This window comes from Calidris pugnax, unplaced genomic scaffold, assembly GCF_001431845.1.
Source record: "Calidris pugnax isolate Ruff unplaced genomic scaffold, ASM143184v1 scaffold102, whole genome shotgun sequence".
Classification (NCBI taxonomy): Eukaryota; Metazoa; Chordata; class Aves; order Charadriiformes; family Scolopacidae; genus Calidris; species Calidris pugnax.
In genome coordinates, this window is record NW_015090846.1 from 223,773 (window position 1) to 242,963 (window position 19,191).

General features: G+C 44.8%; 1 protein-coding gene across 1 annotated transcript in view; it reads left to right on the forward strand.

The window, feature by feature from the left end:
- Positions 1 to 17,011, forward strand: part of NUP188 (nucleoporin 188kDa) — a 50,507-nt gene extending 33,496 nt beyond the window's left edge. The window contains exons 26-44 of the mRNA XM_014943028.1: positions 4,611 to 4,817; positions 5,452 to 5,621; positions 5,950 to 6,019; positions 6,301 to 6,368; positions 6,986 to 7,181; positions 7,705 to 7,782; positions 8,120 to 8,205; positions 8,613 to 8,758; positions 10,110 to 10,291; positions 10,671 to 10,871; positions 11,546 to 11,638; positions 11,839 to 11,997; positions 12,759 to 12,896; positions 13,301 to 13,375; positions 14,112 to 14,321; positions 15,029 to 15,160; positions 15,274 to 15,344; positions 15,781 to 15,910; positions 16,145 to 17,011. Of these exons, the coding sequence (XP_014798514.1) occupies positions 4,611 to 4,817; positions 5,452 to 5,621; positions 5,950 to 6,019; positions 6,301 to 6,368; positions 6,986 to 7,181; positions 7,705 to 7,782; positions 8,120 to 8,205; positions 8,613 to 8,758; positions 10,110 to 10,291; positions 10,671 to 10,871; positions 11,546 to 11,638; positions 11,839 to 11,997; positions 12,759 to 12,896; positions 13,301 to 13,375; positions 14,112 to 14,321; positions 15,029 to 15,160; positions 15,274 to 15,344; positions 15,781 to 15,910; positions 16,145 to 16,315 (2,583 nt within the window). The 3' untranslated portion in view covers positions 16,316 to 17,011. The remainder of the gene's footprint in view (positions 1 to 4,610; positions 4,818 to 5,451; positions 5,622 to 5,949; positions 6,020 to 6,300; positions 6,369 to 6,985; positions 7,182 to 7,704; positions 7,783 to 8,119; positions 8,206 to 8,612; positions 8,759 to 10,109; positions 10,292 to 10,670; positions 10,872 to 11,545; positions 11,639 to 11,838; positions 11,998 to 12,758; positions 12,897 to 13,300; positions 13,376 to 14,111; positions 14,322 to 15,028; positions 15,161 to 15,273; positions 15,345 to 15,780; positions 15,911 to 16,144) is intronic.
- Positions 17,012 to 19,191: the final 2,180 nt, after the last annotated feature.

Sequence of the window (19,191 nt, forward strand, 5' to 3'; positions counted from 1 at the left end):
CAGCTGTAGGCTGTTATGATAGGAAAGTGAAATACAGCTGTGTCTGAGACCCCTGTGCATCAAACGGGTCTCTATGAATAATTGTTGGTTGACACTCCCTTCTGTGCTACTGTTTGTGCTTTCTCTGTAGTCTGATTTACTCAAAGAGCTGTTTTGATTTATCTGATCTACAAAAGAATAGAAGTTGCTTGTAAATCTATGTCCCCATGCTCGATAGTTTGCTCACGCTTTAAAGACATATAACATATCTTCTTACAAAAGGTTTCTTGCCCTTTTAATCAGAAGGGGAACAATAATATTTCTGTTTCTCCCAGGGGCAACTTGGTAGCACCCAGAGCCAAGGACTAGTGCCTTGCATTGTGTTTGTCCTGAAGGAGATGTTACCAAATTATCACAAATGGCGTTACAACTCTCATGGAGTGAGAGAGAAAATTGGTAAGGATGCTGGGGGTGAGAAGGAGGAGGAGGGGATAAAAAGGATCATCTGTCTTTGCAGAGAGGATGTGTGAATTTTTACTCCCTTTTTTATCATGCCTTTTCTAGCTACCATATGGGATTTGATTTGTATGTATTGCTAGATGCTGTGATTTGTCTGAAAATATTAGGAACTAGGCAACATATCTTCCTGAAAACTGAATAATCCATTTCATCTCTGTTTCAGGATGCCTTATCCTGCAGTTGATCCATGCTATACTGAATTTATGCCCTGAAATGGATCCTCGCAGCAGGTAAGACAGGTGGTGGATTTCAGCTCTGCCCTAGCCTGGCTAGTTGCTATTTTTTGTTTCAGTTTTTGAGTGTATATGACTAGGAATGAACTGGGGTGGTTGTGCTGTGCTGGTTCCAGCTCTTTTCAGTGTTACTGATTACACGAAGCGTGGAAGAGGATTAGGGACATTTTTTTTTTTTAGAACAGCTGGTGAAGAAAGAGAAACCAGTTAAATAGATTTCCTGGGACATACAGCCATCCACTTTCCTATTCAGTGCATCCACTCTGAAGAAGGTAGAAGGGAGACTAAAGCAGGGGTCAGGGGGGTTGTAGAAATTAAGAGGTTACTTTGTGGTAGTTTTTTAAGTGTTAGGTGGGAAAATCCTGCAAGTGCTCCTAGTGATGATGTCCTGTGTTTGTGTCTCCCAGCAATGCCCCCAGCCTCCAGTCCCTGTGCATCTTCAGCCTGGCCAACACCGAAGCAGGACAAGCTGTCATTAACATCATGGGAATTGGTGTGGACACTATCGATATGGTAATGGCCTCCCAGTCTAGCAGGTGAGTTGTGTGGTTCATTTCAGTGGTGTGAGGAAAGAAGCAAATGATAATTTTTAAACTTAACTGTAGTTGATTGCATTTAAGAGGGAGTCAGCTCAGCAGCTTGCCATGGCAGCTGCCTTGGATGGTCTGGAGGAACAAGCCTTGTTTGTTCCAGGTCTGTACGTAGTCTTTGGTGTACAGTATCCATTTCATGCAGTTGTTTCAGTTTTATATTTCTAAATGACATTTGGAGCATGCCAGTGGGTGTAAATGTGTTCGATTGTTTAACATTTGCTAGCAGTTACATTTTTTTTTTAATTAAAAATTCACTTGAATGCAATTTATATGTTTGAGTGAGTGAATTGGAAGCGAGATTAGAGCCAATGTTACAAGTTCTGTGTCTTCAAGTAACATCAGAGTTCCAGTGAAATTATGCTCATTAATAAATTGTAATAAAGCTTGAACTCTAATTTTGGAAGTACTAGGGGGATGATCAGTCTTTTCAGGGTGGTTCTGAAAGCAGGTTGAAGTACTCTGGAAGTATTAAAGATGTCTGCAGTGTTGAGTGCCTTAAATTCCTTATACAGCTTTCACCGAGGCTTGAATCTTTTGCTGTAGCTGTGGTTGAATCTCTCTCCTTTCCTCTGTTCTCTTTGCCTGGCCAACCTGACTTGACACACCCAGCCAAACTAGCTAGCAGATTGTTCCTGAGAAAGTCTGCCAGTTTTTTCTTTCCAAACAAGTCTGGAAGGGAATCAAAACTTGTTAAGGAGAAAGTGAGACCTGTTTGAGAAACCTTTTTGGCTTCAATGTCTCTTCAGAATGTTTATCTGATAAGGAAAAATCTTAGGAAAATATCAGACTTAGAACCAGTTTTATCTCTTCATTCACTTTTGGTACGCTATAATTTCTGAGAGATTAATTCCATAAATGTTTCTCCCTTTGTTTTAGCACATTTTAAATCTCTGTATCCCAAAAAGGGGGGAAAAAAAAGTGACAATTGGCTGTAAGGCTATTTTTCTTTTTTGTTTGATGTTGAAAACTTGGAGCTGCATAGACAATATTTTTTGTGGATTTGGAGGGGGGTTTTATTTCAGCAGTTTTTATGTGGTGACATGTCAGTCTGAGTAAAAATGTCTTACAATCCCCAACTGACAGAGTACAGAATTTCATCTTTGGATGTTATGCAAGTAATAAATGTCAGCCATCAACATGGTTACTTACTTTGGTTTCTTTTTGGAATCCCAGTGATGAGTCCCAAGGCCAAGGTCAACTGCTGATCCAAACAGTTAAGCTGGCATTCTCGGTTACCAATAATGTCATCCGGTTGAAACCCCCCTCCAGCGTGGTGTCTCCATTGGAACAGGCACTGACTCAGCATGGTACGTGTTTCTCCATGGGGGCAGCCTGGGAAGCTGGGTTTTTTTTTGGTTATTTGCAAATAATCAGTATGTGCCTCATTACAAAGAGCAGTTAAGATTTCAAGGTACCAAGAGGTGGTTTCTACTGATGGGAGGAGGCCTGTTCTCTGTTCTCTAAGGCATTCTTCTCCTTTGGGACAGCTGCTGAAGCATTAAGCAAACGTGGCTAATTGTTTGCTGCTTTGTGATGAGATGGGTCTAATTACAGAATACAATAAATCAGCTGCTATTAATACCTCTGGCTGGGCCCATGCCTTGTTATCCTGGAAGAATGACATAGTTCTCACCTTCTGCTATGGAAGTTATTATTTGGTGAATTTGTTTGTTGAAACAATGGAAAGTTATTTGGTAAATAGTTACATCTTGTTGTGGTTTCTTCTCTTTGATTTTAATTGTGTTCTCTCCAGGTGCTCATGGAAACAATCTTATTGCGGTCTTGGCCAAATACATCTACCACAAGCACGACCCTGCGCTCCCGCGCCTGGCCATCCAGTTGCTCAAACGACTGGCGACGGTAAGATGAGACACACACGTGCTCCTGTGCTTCTCCCCGTGTGACTGATTCCACCACTGAAGTCCTTTCAAGATCATTTCTTCAGACTTTTATTTTGTATCAGGGAGCTTAATGCAAGTCAGTTGAAGGCAGTGTGGACATTAGTACATTAAAAATCACTTAAAGGGGCCCTTAATTTATATCAGGGAGCTTAATGCAAGTCAGCTGAAGGCAGTGTGGACTGAAAGCTGCAAGTTAGGGTACATTAAAAATCACTTAAAGGGGCCCTTAATTTTTGAACGTAAACTTCTGCTGTGTTGGAAGTCACTTACCATCTCACTGAGAGGCTTTACTTGATAGAGGCGTTTTCTGCAAAGTATTTGCACATCCAGTTGATCTTTTTCCACTTCTTTCAGCAACTTTCTCAAGTCATACTCTTAAATACATCACCTTTGTAACTGGAACTTTTACATCTTACTGAGAATCCTGTTTAAGTATTTATTGGGAGCTTTCAACTTTGCCTTTTTGACTTACTCTTTTTGACTACTATACTTCTGAAAATGTATTTGCAGTTTCAGGGGAGATTTAGGTTAGATACTAGGAAGAAAAGTCACTTACCATCTCACTGAGAGGCTTTACAGGAGTGGGGTGTTTTCTGCAAAGTATTTGCACATCTGGTTGATCTTTTTCCACTTCTTTCAGCAACTTTCTCAAGTCATACTCTTAAATACATCACCTTTGTAACTGGAACTTTTACATCTTACTGAGAATCCTGTTTAAGTATTTATTGGGAGCTTTCAACTTTGCCTTTTTGACTTACTCTTTTTGACTACTATACTTCTGAAAATGTATTTGCAGTTTCAGGGGAGATTTAGGTTAGATACTAGGAAGAAATTCTTTACAGTGAGGGTGGTGAGGCACTGGAACAGGTTGCCCAGAGAAGCTGTGGTTGCCCCATCACTGGAGGTGTTCAAGGCCAGGCTGGATGGCTATTTGAGCAACCTGGTCTAGTGGGAGGTGTCCCTGCCCATGGCAGGGGGGTTGGAACTAGATGATCTTTAAGGTCCCTTCCAACCCAAACCATTCTATGATTCTATGATTCAAGCATATAAATCCAGCTCTGGGTTTGTTTATTTCAAGAATCATTATTCCAAACCTGTTTTTCTCTTTGTCTTTTCCAGTTTTGTCATAACCCTTGAGAAATAAGGTGTTGAGAAAGAGGTGAGGGATAGAGTGGAATTGCCAAAGAGGAAAATTTGCATCACTTTGCAAGTTTCTTCCTGCTTAATGACAACAGCTTACTTTTAAGTTCCCTCACATATGTTCAGAGATTCAATATGAAATATTTTGGAGTTTCACTATGAGATGCAAATCACTTTTTGTACAGAGAAGGAGCATTCTGTAGAGTTTGGTTCTTCCTGCTTCTGATGTTTCTTCCCCGTTGCAGGTTGCTCCCATGTCTGTTTACGCCTGTCTCGGTAGTGACGCTGCCGCCATCCGCGACGCCTTCCTCACCCGCCTGCAGAGCAAGATCGAGGACATGCGCATTAAGGTCATGATACTGGAGTTCCTCACGGTAGCGGTGGAGACACAACCTGGGCTCATTGAGCTCTTCCTGAACTTGGAAGTGAAGGATGGCAGTGACGGGTCAAAGGTAGAATGGGGGATACTCGCCCAAGGACTCACTAGTCTTTTATTGTCTTATGGCACTAGTCTCTAAAATCTCATAGTTCTTACATGTAACCAGATGTTGAATGTAAAGATATATGCAGCTTGTGCTTCCAGCAGTGGATGTGCTGCTATCGCAGTTCCACTTTTCCCTGTAACCAAAGAGAAACTTTCCCCAGTGTTTCAAGGTAGATACTGAGTTAAAATAAGAACATCTATTCTGTCAGACCAAAGATCCCTGTGGCTCACTCTCTTGACCCTACCAGCGGGCAGTCAGTGAGAAAGCTGAAGATTGAGGTACAGCAGACAATATCCATTTTCCAGAATACCCACTCTGGTCCTTTGCAGTTCAAGGTCTTCTTGGGTTGAGACCTTTTAAAGGCACTTGGTCTTACTAAGTCTTAGCTTTGCTCATCTTTCATTCCTTTAAACATATTATTTTTCTCTCCTGTGTTATGACTACATTCCTTGTAGTCTTATACGAAATATACGACAGCATCATGTATTCAAGATTTATTTGTCTGTGTGTTGTTAAGTGGAATGAAGGACATTCTGCTTTAATAGGAGCCAACACCGTGGTTCTGTGGCGATGTAACCTCTCTCGTTTCCTTTTGCTTTAGGAATTCAGCTTAGGGGAGTGGAGTTGCCTCCAAGTAGTCTTAGAGCTGATAGACTCCAAACAACAGGAGAGGTACTGGTGCCCTCCCCTCTTGCATCGTGCGGCCATTGCCTTCCTGCACGCTCTGTGGCAGGACCGTCGAGACAGCGCCATGCTAGTTCTGAGGACAAAGTGAGTTGTTGTTTCTCTACAAGGCATTTTCCTTCCTTTTTCTGTGGTTCATCAGACTTTTCAGGGACATTTGCATCTTAGTCTTTGTGTGCCCTGGTAAAGGTTATGCAGGGTATGGGCTTTGAACTTAGTCTCTTAGGAAAGAAGATGAGAAACCTCTGTGTGCATGTTCAGAAGCAGATATGTTTTGTTTTGTTTCTTTTGTACAAAGCTATATAAGCTTGTATTTACCAAAGCATATTTTCTATTAAATTTGCAACAGTCAAAATGCTACTAGGCATGTGGTATTGGGGAGATAACTGATTTTACTTCTGTATATATATTTTAGGCCAAAGTTTTGGGAGAATTTAACCAATCCTCTCTTTGGGACCCTTCCTCCGCCTTCAGAATCGTCAGAGGTGAGTTACATCCAGACAAAATGAAGGTAGTTATGTATTTCCCAGAACAGGTTTCCAAGTGGTGTGTGTGGCTCTTCCTTCTGCTTGTTTAAACACGGGCAGGAGATGGGGTGAACGCTTTCGGGCTTTGCAGAGGTCTATGGTCAAATGACATAACTATTGCTATTATGGGAGAAATGAGTATCAGTCACTGGAAGTGGATGGGTAGGGATAAATCCAAATTCCACTCACCCTGCAGAGCTAGAGGCTCAGATTTTGTTTTTTATTTTTCCTCTTTATAGCTCAGTGTCTTGGATACCTGTGCCTTAATCATGAAAATCATCTGTTTGGAGATCTACTATGTTGTCAAGTGAGTCTTTGGTAGTCTCTCCTTCATCCCTATACTTCTTAATTATCTAAACTTAAGTCTTGATAAACCATGCAGGCTTTGAGGGACAAAGTACATGTAATCCTGTGGGATAATGTGGGAGGAACAGTGATTTATAAATAGATCACAAATGTGCATTTGAGATTCTTGCAATCACAAATGGCGGGAGTGTTTCTGCAGCCTGTAGGTGAGAATGTTTGTATTTTCCTTCTACCCTGGAATGAGAATATACAGTATTTATTAAAACTAATTCTAAACTAAGCTAAGTACACCTACTATAGTGATTGATGAATAACATTTTAGTAGTTTTCTCCCACTTATTTTGTTTCCCTGGACATAACTGCCCTTTAATGTTAAAAAGTTATGATTAGCTAAAATCTCTGCTTAAAAAAAAATAAAAATAATCATGGATTTTCTTCTGGGATCATGCTTTTCCTTCACATTTGATGCAAAAAGTGGGATTCCCTGCACAGGTCTAATATATGGAATAACCTTCACTTGCAAGCTGTGTCCTTGGCTTTCCTACTCAAATCTCAGAAGAAGTGTTGTTTTCTGACCAAAGAATAAATGAAGATAACTTCTCCTCTTGGTTTGGTCAGGGGCTCGCTGGATCAGTCCCTGAAAGACACGCTGAAGAATTTCTCCACCAAAAAGCGCTTTGCCTACTGGTCAGAATACGTGAAGTTACTGGCGTATCACGTGGCAGAGACAGAGGGCAGCAGCTGTGCCTCCATGACAGAGTATCAAATGCTCATCTCAGCCTGGCGGATGCTGCTGATAATCTCTACCAGCCATGTAAGAACTACCTTTTATCTTCTGTGATAATTTGAAATCAACATTTTGAAGAATACGGTGTTGACTCCTCGGGGCCAGCTAAGCCATAATGAAGAATTCACTGGTTTTTCATTCAATTTTCTTGTATATGTGGTCACAGCAAGATGGCACGAGCAGGGTGCAAGAGGTTAGAGTAGGTGGTGTTTTGCCATTTGATCAAAACGAGCATATTGTCTGTCTGTTTGAGCAGAGGAGGGGTGTAGTAAATAATTTTTATAGCAATTCTAAGTACTTCTGTAATCCTGAAGAGAGATTCCCGAGTCAAGTGAGGCAGGGATGCACCGTTAGGGAAATTAGTCATTGCCAACTGCTTGTCAACTGTTAATGTAATACTTCAGTGGTTTCTGTAAAACTGCATCACTCAGGAGCTGTAAAAGTTGGTGAATTCTTAAAGTAAAAAATCAAAACAGTAGCTTGATGTTAGACTGCTAAGAAGGTGCATCTTTTGTTGTTGTTGATTGATCTTTGTCTTTGTGGACCTCAGGCAGATATAATGCACTTGACTGATCCTGCAGTTCATCAGCAGTTGTTTCTGGATGTGCTCGATGGGACCAAGGCTTTGGTAGGTGCTGCTTCCTGTCAGTTCTTTAATTTCCAAATTGCTCATCTCTTTTGTAGTCTGAGGAATTCCATTTCTGCAGCTCCTTGGCATCCTACGGTTTTTTAGATCCGTGAAATTGGGCTGAAACAAAGTCTCTCTCCCTGAAACGATGAGCTTCTTACAAATCTCTGTTTTGTACATGTTATTCTTGGCATCACTGGGTGAACCTGACTCTGGTTCCCTCAATGCTGCTGAAGAACAAACCTGGTCATTTGGTGGTGGTGTTTGGGCTGGGGATTTCTTAAGTGTTCATACATGTGACTGTTGCCACTGTAACTCTTGCAGTATTTCTTCTTAGCTTCTAGTTCCCATGTCAGTGTCCTGCCTGCAGCTGGGGTCTATGCTGTGTACCCTCCTCCTGATCCTGCTCAAGCAGTGGAAGAGGTAGGTATTTTGTGAATATAAAACCTTTGGAGTTTATAATAAAGTGTTTTGTACTAGTGAGATTACCTTAGTGATTTGGGGAGGAAACTGAAGCCCTACAGAATTCTCTTGGGATGGCAAATGTCATGGCAATGGTTGTTGCTGAAATATCTTGCAGTAACACATTCATGGTTTGGCTTCTTGCTTGCTGGTGAAAAGTGTATCAAAAAGCTTTTGTGATAGTCTTGCATTCTCACTGTACTATGCGGTGTCTTTAGTGAGATCCAGGTGCTGATTTAAATGTTACTTGGAAGAACTGCTTTTATTTGTGTGGATCATATAGATTATGATCCACACAGCTCAGTCGAGCCAATATATTTATTGAGGGATCTTGTCTAATCTGAAGAGCTCTCCCTTTTTGTTGTCAGCGAGTTGAGTTCTGTGGATAAAATCATAAACTCCTTGACGCAGATCCTGGAGGGAGTACTACAGGCAGATCAGCAGATGATGGAGAAAACCAAAGCCAAAGTATTCTCTGCTCTTATCACTGTGCTGCAAATGAAGGAGATGAAAGGTGAGTGGTGTATGTGTGAGTGTCCAGAGCAGGGCTGCTGTGGCTGAATAAACCCTGACACTAATGTTTCCAAGATAAAAATGTGTATAGTGTTGGGAGTAGTTGAGGATGCTGAATGTAGTCATCAACCTGTGGGACTTCTCCACTTTTTCTTGCTTGTTTTAGAATGAGATGAAGTTTATCATTCACAGAATGTGCATGTTTTTCCTTTTCTTGTCTTTCCCCAGCAATCTGTGTTTGATCAGTTTGATAGAGACAAGACAGGGTTCCCGTGTGTTTTTGAAAATAGCTCAGTGGGTGTGGGAGGGACACCCTAGTAATGATGCCATCTCACAGAGTGGTTGTAGAGCTCAGATTCTGACATGAGTTTCTAGTTCAACAAAAGATGCAAACAAAAAAAAAAAGCTTTTGTTACAAATCAGCGAAATGAGTCTGGTCATTACTGCTTGTGGGGTATCTTACATTCCAGTAGCACTTGAAGACTTGATAGAGACAAGACAGGGTTCCCGTGTGTTTTTGAAAATAGCTCAGTGGGTGTGGGAGGGACACCCTAGTAATGATGCCATCTCACAGAGTGGTTGTAGAGCTCAGATTCTGACATGAGTTTCTAGTTCAACAAAAGACTCAAACACAAAAAAATCTTTTGTTACAAATCAGCGAAATGAGTCTGGTCATTACTGCTTGTGGGGTATCTTACATTCCAGTAGCACTTGAAGACCCTCAGTGGAATCTGGGCAGTATTTCTTTGTACAACACATATAAGGGTAACTGTGGTGTTGAGAACTGTATCAGCTTACCCTTCTGTGTAGTCCTTGTCCCCCTGCTTGGGCTCTGCACACCCATATATTTTGGAAAATGAATAGAAAGTAGAGCACTGGGTTGGTTTTAAACGTTTTTCTTTGCTGTTGGATTTGAGCTTCCAGTCATGCTGGTAAAAGGTGGTGCAATTTATTGTAATAGTTTTGATGGGAATGTAGTATTTAAATGGACTCATATGATATAGACTGTACCCACTGGCCAGTACCAGAAAGCTGATAAAAATGCTGTAGTGAGCAGTTAGGGAATAATCTGTCCATAGCAGTGCTTGCCTTGAAATGTTATGAGCTTATATGGCCTCTTGGGAGAATGGCATGTTTTTATTACCCAGATGACTGTCTAATCCCTTGTTATATCCTCCTAGACCTTATCATCTAACCTAGTCAGTTCCTCACATTCTGTTTTGTAGGTTTTGAAATGAAAACAGAATAAATACTACCTCCAGGAAATGTGACCCAGCGATGTTATCAGTTAAACTGGAAACCTCAGTATGAGGATTGTGTGTTAATTGTTGTCTGCTCTGTGTGTGTCACAGTGAACGAGATCCCTCAGTACTCCCAGCTGGTGCTGAGCGTGTGCGAAACACTCCAGGATGAGGTCATTGCACTCTTTGATCAGACTCGACACAGCCTGACCTTGGGCGATGCTGCAGATGACAAGGACAGCATGGAAACAGATGATGCCTCTCGAGTTAAACACAAGGACCAGCGAGATGGGGTAAAGGACCTGTTCATCTGCTTTGCAGCCATGATTTTTTTCTCTAGACAGAAGTTCCATATATGTTTGGAACAACTTTCCCTTGCAGCCTGCTCCTTCAAAGGAAGTTTCAGCAGTTTTTATTTCAGAATTACTGTGTCTTTTTGGCATGCGTCAGTCTGGGAAATTGGCTGTTGCTGCCTCTCTTTCAGATCTGTCCTCAAAACGTTGTCACAATTGGTAGTACAGCCAGGAAGTGTGCAGAGTGTAGCATGAGGAATACCAAGTGCCTTCATTTATGAGAATGATTGAACTTTAGGTTGTGTTAGTAAATGCTTACAGGATTTTCTTGGTATCCGTGTCAAGTCTATACCTCCTTCTCCTTTCCATGTCACTGCAGGTGTGTGTTCTGGGTCTGCATCTGGCTAAAGAGCTCTGTGAAGTTGATGAAGATGGAGACTACTGGCTACAGATTACTAGGAAAGTCCCTGTGCTTCCTACTATCTTTGCCGCGTTGGAGATCAGCCTGAGAGTTAAACAAAACCTTCACTTCACAGAGGCCTCCTTACATTTACTGCTGACCTTAGCAAGGACTCAACAGGTGAGAGATGCAGGGAAATGAGAACATATTGATATAAGTTTTTAATAGGAACTGTATATCTTGTTATGCTGTTTGCAATGCAGCAGAAAAATGATCTATAAATAAAGGGGTTTTTTAGAAGCTGGTGAGCAGTGGGGCCCGTATGTGCGCCTGCTTAGTATGCCTTGTTCTTCTCCATAATGGGATGTCTCAGATGGAAGAGCTGAGCCAGCCAGAGCAGACCTGTAATTTAGAGCAGGCACTTTCACTGAATCTATTCTTCTGCAATGCAAATCATCCCCTCTAGTTAAAACAGCATTAAGTGTTGGAATCTACTTTCTCATTAGTTGCGATAAAGCATTATTTATCTGTTACATATTCAACTTGTGGGAGGCTTTAGGCGGAAGCAAGGTTGTTCCGAAGCCAGCCCTTTTCAAAGATTATACTTGTACCAAACCAGGTGATAATAAACTGAAATTCATAGTACAGTTATGCAGGTTAGATTTTACTGCAAGAACAGAGTTGCTTTTCTTGATACTGAATTTTTAAGAACATAGAAGTGGGTGTAGATGAAAGTTCTCTAAAAGGGTGGTGACGGTGCGAAGGAGAGAAATATCTAATGCAAAGTGTTTCTTTAGTCTCAGAGAGGAGAGACACACATGGATTTTAATAGTAGATTGTTCTGTGCCTTGCAGGGAGCAGCAGCCGTGGCTGGAGCTGGTGTCACCCAGAGTGTCTGCCTGCCCCTCTTGAGCGTGTACCAGCTCAGCAGTAACGGAGCCATTCAGGTGGGTGCTGCTTCCTCGTGGGTGGGAAGGTGCTAGAAGCGTTGCTGTGCCCTGCTGTGCAGTGAGCCTTCCCAGTCTGGGAGGACAACAGCCACCACAAGGGACAGGACACTTCCAAAATGGTGTGAAGGGTTTGTGGCGTGTGCCGCACAGGGCAGCAGTGTAAATAACTAATGAATTTTTGTATCTGATTTGTTCAGACATCTGCTTCCTCTCGCAAGTCGTTGGATGCCCCCTCTTGGGCTGGGGTCTATCGTCTCTCCATGTCACTGATGGAGCGCCTTCTTAAAACGCTCAGATACAACTTCCTGACAGAGGCACTGGATTTTGTCGGTGTCCATCAAGAGAGGATTCTGCAGGTATGTCACATATTTCCTCTGTGATGCTTTGCTCGGTTTCTGTGTTGCAAAAGCAACGGAAACATGTCAGAAAGTGCAGAAGCTTTGAAAAGAGGCTCCTGCCTCAGAAGAGTTTATAGTAGAAATAATGCAGTAGTGGGAAGAGGAGGATAGAAAATTCAAGCCATGCAGTCAGGCAGGGACAATTGCTGTGATACTTGTTAGAGCTGGGCAGTCACCAGCTGGTGACTCTTGGGGGCTAGAACTTTGCTAGAGGTGCTTAATCTGCCTACCCAACACGGTAACACAAATGAGAGTTTGATGGGAGCTCACTTTGTGGCATGAGAGCTGGTTTCAGTGGTAGTTTCAGCTCAGCCTTGCTCAAGTAATGAAAATGCTGTGGTCAGGGTTTAGTCACCATTCAGGTTGGCAAGCTCTCCTGTCCTGCAATACTGAAGTATCTGCACTGGCTGGATTGTGTCAGTGCAGACCTGCTGGAGAGTCCTGTTTGTGTGTAGGTGCTGAATTACCTGTTTATAAGCTTTCTGCCTGGACAAAGAGCTGTCTTCTATGGCAGTGCAGTTCGTGAAATGCATTGACCTCTGACTAAGAATATAAAGTTTTCTGAGTCTGACCCATGTGCTGTGCAGCTACGTTCTTGAATATATTTTCTGTGCCTAAGGGCAGATCCTCTCCATCTTCAGCTTTTTCTTCTAGAGAAAGGAATAGGCTTTTTGGGATTTAACTGTCGTCACCCTGATTTACTTCTCTCTCCTTTCCAGTGCCTGAATGCAGTACGGACAGTACAGAGCTTGGCCTGTCTGGAGGAGGCCGATCACACTGTTGGTTTCATTCTTCAGCTCTCAAATTTCACAAAGGAGTGGCATTTCCACCTGCCACAGCTCATGAGAGACATGCAGGTGGGCATCAGGATACTGCTGCGGGTAGTACATTGCTTTGGAGCGCAGGGATTTGCATGTGTTAAGAGAAAATGGCACTGTATAACCTACTCTTTTAATAGGAACTATTCCTGAGGTCATTTAAATGTCTGTTCTAATCAGTACCTTGTCTGAATTGAGTGAGGAAAGATAACTGTTGGGGACAGACAGATGGTGGCTTGGAAGAATAACCTGGGGGACTCAGTGTCTTACTCTCAGTTCTCAGTGCTGGGTGACTCAGAGAAAATATTGGGAAATCAAGAGACTGCACTGATCCCTTATGATCACACTGTTCTTTTAACTGAATTTTCTGGCTTCCACCCATGGTACTGAATAGATGAGGTTTGAGCTTTTAAGAGATTTCTCCCTCACCTTATTTATTTCAGGTGAACCTGTGTTACCTGTGTCAGGCCTGTACCTCCCTCCTGCACAGCCGCAAAATGCTCCTGCACTACCTGCAGGTGAGGATGGGGACCCTAAGCCAAACTGTAAGTTAGGAGTGTTGCACGCCCCTGCTCCCTCATCAAAGGCAAATATTATTCAATGTCCAGGCTCTTGGATATTGAATAGATTGCCAGTAATCCTTGTGGTGATTATTGACAATCATCACGAGTTAGGATTTGCATTTCTCCACGGCAAAGAAAAAAAGTGCAGAGTGGTCTGGACTCTGAAAACTCTGGACTGTGCAAAGCCAGTCCTGGAGAAACAGCAGCCTGTGTTTGAAGGGTGCTGCTCTCATTTCATCGCTGCCTCCCCTGCAGCGAGTCGGCTGCGTTGCCGTAGTACTCCATAGTGCCATTAATTAAGCCATTGTTGACCTGTTGTCCTTGATGTGATTTAATTTGTTTAAGAGAGAGTGAGCTCTCGTTCTTGGGGAATCCTTAGATTCCGGAGGTGGAGACGATGCATTCCTACCCATGTGTTAGTTCCGCATGGCTAAGGCTTGGCGTGTTGATTAGAGATTCTTTTTTCTGGAATGTGGAATCTAAACAGCCGCTGCAGCTGCCTCCCTGCAATGCAGTGCCTCCCCTGATGCACACTCTTAGATTCTCATGCTTCTAGCAGGTGACAGACTTTGGGCACTTAATTTCCTTGTTCCTTTTTTTTTTTGTTCATAGCGGGTTTTTATTTTTCCTGAAAGTAGCGCAAAATAATCCTATCTGTATTCAAGCCTTTATTTTTTTTCTTTCTCCACAGACAAAAAATGGTGATTCCCTTCCATCAAGTGTGACTCCACGAGTGCAGCGTAATCCCCAAGCCTCCTCCAAACATCCCAGCCCTGAGTCAGAGGCAGCAGAGCAGAAAGCGCTGCTCACAGTGCAGTACAGCCTCTTGAAAATCCTCAGCAAAACCCTTGCTGCCCTGCGCCATTTCACCCCCGATGTCTGTCAGATCCTCCTTGACCAGGTAGAGAAAGAGGAGAGAAGCTGCTCCCCGTGGGGGGCTGTTTCCAGCATGGCGAGTGATGTTCTGGGTCTATGTAGACCCCACCAGACATCTCTCAGTTGCTCACAAAGCAGGAAGGTAGGACACGAGGAGTTCCCCTTAGGGATCTGTCACGGTCAGTGTGAAAGGAAGGCTTGGCTGAGCTTTTGTGTGGTCTGCACAACAGTGTGTCCGTGTAACTGGAGCAGACTGGGTTTGTATCCGCAGTACATCACTCTTCAGAAAAGGCATCCTCTTGTTATCCTCCTGTGTCAGCGTGACCTGGTGGCTCCAAGTTCAGATAAGGAAGGTTTAAGCCTTGATTCTGGCAGTGTCCTGCTCCAAACTTTTGAATAGTTAACTTCTTTTCTCCTGTGCCTCCAGGTACCCATGCCTGGGCATTTGAAAGCAATCTGGAAACAGTCATTACTTTAAGTTGCCACTTGGTGGCAAGCTGTAGGGCTTGGGAGTTGGAGAAGGTTCATTCATGTGAGGAGAGCCACACGGTCTGGTTGTGCAGTGCTGCACAGAGTGCTCGCTACTGCTCCAGCTGTGTCCTTGAGATTTGGGAAATTACCTCAAAGCTTCCAGTTCTCCATACAAAGAAGGGACTAGGTATTCCCATTACTATGGCAATAGCCTACTCATGGCTGCAGGGAGCCCTCACTCCTCTTTCTGATTCTCCACAGTCGCTGGACCTTGCTGAGTACAACGTGCTCTTCATTCTGAGTTTCGCCACACCGGCCTTTGATTCGGATGTCGCACCTTGCTTTGGGACGCTCCTTGCCACGGTGAACGTGGCCCTCAACACGCTGGGAGAGGTACTAGCCATTCCTCTGCCTGGGAGAGCACGGAGGATGATACTTTGAAGAGTAGGAGTATTTCTCCTTTTCTGCCTCCTGTCTCTAATGCCTGTCTTTTTTTTCCCTCCAAGCTGGATAAGAAGAAAGAACCTTTCCCTCAGGCTGCGGGGCTGAATATGCAAGAGGGAACCAAAACCCTCAAGTAAGTTCCTTGCCATTTGATGTAGCCACGGCCAAGGAGCAGAACCTAATGCTCCTCAGATCAGAAGTTACATTGGTGTAGCTTCAGAGCTGCTCACTCTGATCCCAAGGAGTTCAGGTAGTCCATCGGAAGCTCTCCAAAGCAAGCAGGGATTTTTTTGGGAAGGGTGTGTGAAGCCACCCCATCCTAAGGTGCAGTGTAGAGAGTTGTTTGATGCTTATTTACCAGAATATTTAAATTGGACTTCCCTGATGGCCAGGAGGAGTTTCTCTCCGCAGACCAGAGCTTTTGGGTATCACTGCTTGAGCAGAACATGAACAGTAGCGGTGTTGCCTCGCACATACCCTGTGTGGAGTCTTTTTAGGAGTATTTAACCTTGAAACTAGAGTGTGCTAACTTTTTTGGGGTTCCTGCTGACGTGTGTTTCTTTGCACAGGTCTCTGCTCATGTTTACAATGGAAAACTGTTTCTACCTGCTCATCTCCCAGGCCGTTCGGTTCCTGAGAGACCCAGCTGTGCACCCCCGTGACAAGCAGCGGATGAAGCAGGAGCTCAGCTCTGAGCTGGTAAGGAGCTTGTACCGTCCCTCCTCCTTCTTCACTGTAACGTGTCGGTGGGAGAGAAGGTCGTTTGTCTTTGGCTGCCCAGTAGAGCCCATTCCGCAGCGTGAGTCAGCAGCCTTGGGCATCCTGGGCTGCATGTTCTGGTGCCTGTTCCTCTGCCACCGGCACCTTGTTTGGGGAGGAAAAGGGGTGTGGGTGTTTGGAAGAAGCTAACTCCTTACCTGCTTCTGGTTTCAGAGCACGCTGCTCTCCAGCCTGTCTCGTTACTTCCGCCGCGGTGGTCCCTCTTCGCCCGCCAGCGGGGTTCTCCCTTCTCCCCAAGGAAAGTCTGCCTCCAAGCTGGGTCCCGAGGGGCAGGAGCCTTTGTTTCAGCTGGTGCAGGCCTTTGTCCGGCACATGCAGAGATAGATCCTGTCCTGCCCCCGCCTCCCTCTTCAGGACTTGCAGCGGAACGATCCATCTCCACCGCGGAAGGCACCACCGTTGGCAGAGCTCGTAACAAGGACTGGGAAGGGGAGGGAGGCCTGGTGTGGGCAGTGGTGTGAACCCAGCTGGACCAGCAGCAGCCAGATCCCCTTGAACTCTTGTGACCCAGCAGCAGAGTGAATGTAAGGAGGGCCCAGCGCGGCTCTTCGGCCGTCAGCCCTCATGCACAGCCCGCCCGCTCCACAGCAGAGCACCCGGGCTGGGTACGAGTGCTGAACTCTCAAAACCTTTATTTTTATAGCTTGTACCTCAGCTGGGGAAGCTGTGGCTGGATGGAGAGAGGAGACAAAACTTTCCACTGGGCATTAACTCTGCTCTTAACCCAAGGTGCAATCTGCCTCTCCCCTGCAGTCAGAGTCCAGCTGAGGCACAACCAAGGGATCAGCCAGCAATTCAGAGACCATCTTTCTACTGCTATTTTTGTACTGAGTGGTTCAAGGCAAGATGGTGTATGTGTGCTCACGCCTTCCCTTCGCCCTGCAGTCTGTGTGTTGTGTGTGTTTCTGAAGAGCAAGGCCTCACTCAAGGTTTTTAAGGCAAAATTCCATTGCTCCAGTTCTTGCAGTTTTTTGTAACTGTGCCCTATTTATACTGATATTAAAACCTTTATAGACAGCAGCCGGGTTCATGGGTTTGTGTTGGGCACAGCAGCCTCCAGCACCGATTGTGTGTCCCCCTGTGGAGTTCTGCTGTGTCAGCTGGGCTGAAGCCCCGGCTGAGAGCGATGCGGGGTGTGGGGTGTGAGTGACGATCCAGATCCCGCTGGAAGTGGTTACAATCCAAGGTTGATTCCCTCGGCTTCCCCACACCCACTCCCTTTCTCTTACTCTCACGTTGGGGAACTCGTAGGAGGTTTTAAACGAGCGTCACTATAAAATACTCCTCGGGAATGATTCCTGTGCGCACGATGGCGTGGGCCACGCGCAGGGAGTGCTCTGTGCACAGCCCCAAGCTGCTCCTCGGCCCGTTGCAGCCACCAGGAAGGACACAGGCTCCAGCTCGAGGACAGACACTGTCTACAGTGAAGTTGACTTGTGCTGTTGTAGCTCTCTCAAGTAGATCAACAAACTTTAAAGGCTCAACGTGGGATGGAAACACTAAGAGAAGGTCGGTGATTATTGCTTAAAATAAAACCTGAAATCTAGAGAGACTTTTTGAAGGTAAGAAATCAAATTTCAATGTAGCTGTGAGCTGGTAACCTACCAGTTCTTTCCTAAAGAGACACTTGATTGCTTTACCAGTCAGAACCTTTGTAATCACGATGGTTTTAAGAGACCAGAGCAAGAAAATTAGATTACGTTGCTTGGAGGTTGTTTTTTTTTAATCCTTATAAGCTTAAGTGATGGTGATGCTCTAGCACAATTATATGGATCTAGTTTTACTTGCCCTGGAGGCTTCGGAGAGATTTGAACCAGCTGGGCTGGAGCAAAGGGGTCTTGAATTAGAAGGGAGAGGGGCTCGATGACACCGGTGAGCTGCGGTGGCGGTGAGGGAGGTGCTGTGACAGCCCCAGCAGGGACAGTTTGGATGGGGCTGCCCATAAGGGGAGCTGTGAGTGCAAACGTGTGAGCTGAAGGCAAAGAGCTGCAGAGGGGGCAGCGAACTGGTGCCGGGGAGCTGTGGGGAGTGGAAGCAAAGCCAGATTTCAGTACATCTAAGCAAGGTCAGTGGTGCTTAGGGCTGTTATTTGAGAGCTCTTGTCTGTGACTTTCCTTTTGTTACAGCTTTTGAAGCCAGACGCAGTGTGCTAATTACTGTATTAGTGTTGATAAGGGGTAGAGTGAGACTTTAGGGAGAAGTAACATGTTCTTTCAGTTATTTACTTGAGCAGTAGAGTGAGAGTTTATGGTGCTAGGTGGTCAGTGGTGCCAGACAGCAGAGAGCAGTGGATGCTGTTGGTAACACCTTCCCTTCACACAGCAGCTTTTCAGCCCTGGGTTGTACCTTTACCTGCCCCTCAGGCACCAAGGGGCACAGAGCAGCCTTGGGCACTGTCACCTCTGTAGAGCCTGTAAGATGCAGCACTACATCTTCCCTGTGCTCCTTCCCAACGCAGAGGGAAGGGAGCACCGCTGCCGGAGCAGATTCCTTCTGGCTGTTCTGAGGGAAGAGACACCATTTTCTGCATCATTAACTTGCTGCTGTTTTTGCTAAAGCTGTTCTTCCTCTTTCTTTCATGCACCAGGGAGAGGAATAACAGGGAAACAGGGATGGCACTGGCCTGGGGGAAAGATACAGGTGTAAGGGAAGGAGACGGGTAGAACTGTGGTAGTGGTAACTATGGCAATTGTAAAACTAAATCAGTAGCATGATGTGATTTCCCCATTCCCTTTCATTGGAGTTTAACTAGAAAAACAACACTATTGCTACTCTACAGAGCATTTCAACAGCTGCTTCTCCCAGGAGTTCTTTCCAAGCTGGGTGTTAGGGATGAGGCTTTAGGATTTTAAATTAGCAGCAGATCTAGTTTCCATAACAACACCAAGAGTCTGTTGGATCCAGAGCAGCGTTTCCAGTCTCTCGGCAGCTGAAGTCATTCTGCTGCTCTATTTCTGCTTCAGGTTGAGGAGGGGCTGTCGTTTCCGAGAGTTCCCAAATCTGTAGTACAACTGAGATGTGTCAGCTGGGAAAGGAAACGGCGAGACATGAACAACCTTTGAGGCACGTTGTGGGACAAAGCTGGGACAGGAAGGATGAGCAGCTTCGTTTTGTGTTTACACCCGGCTTCTGAGAAGAGCAGCACCCGGGGCAGGGAGCGAGGGCAGCCCTGAGCCCACACAAGACGCTGAGGCAGGAGC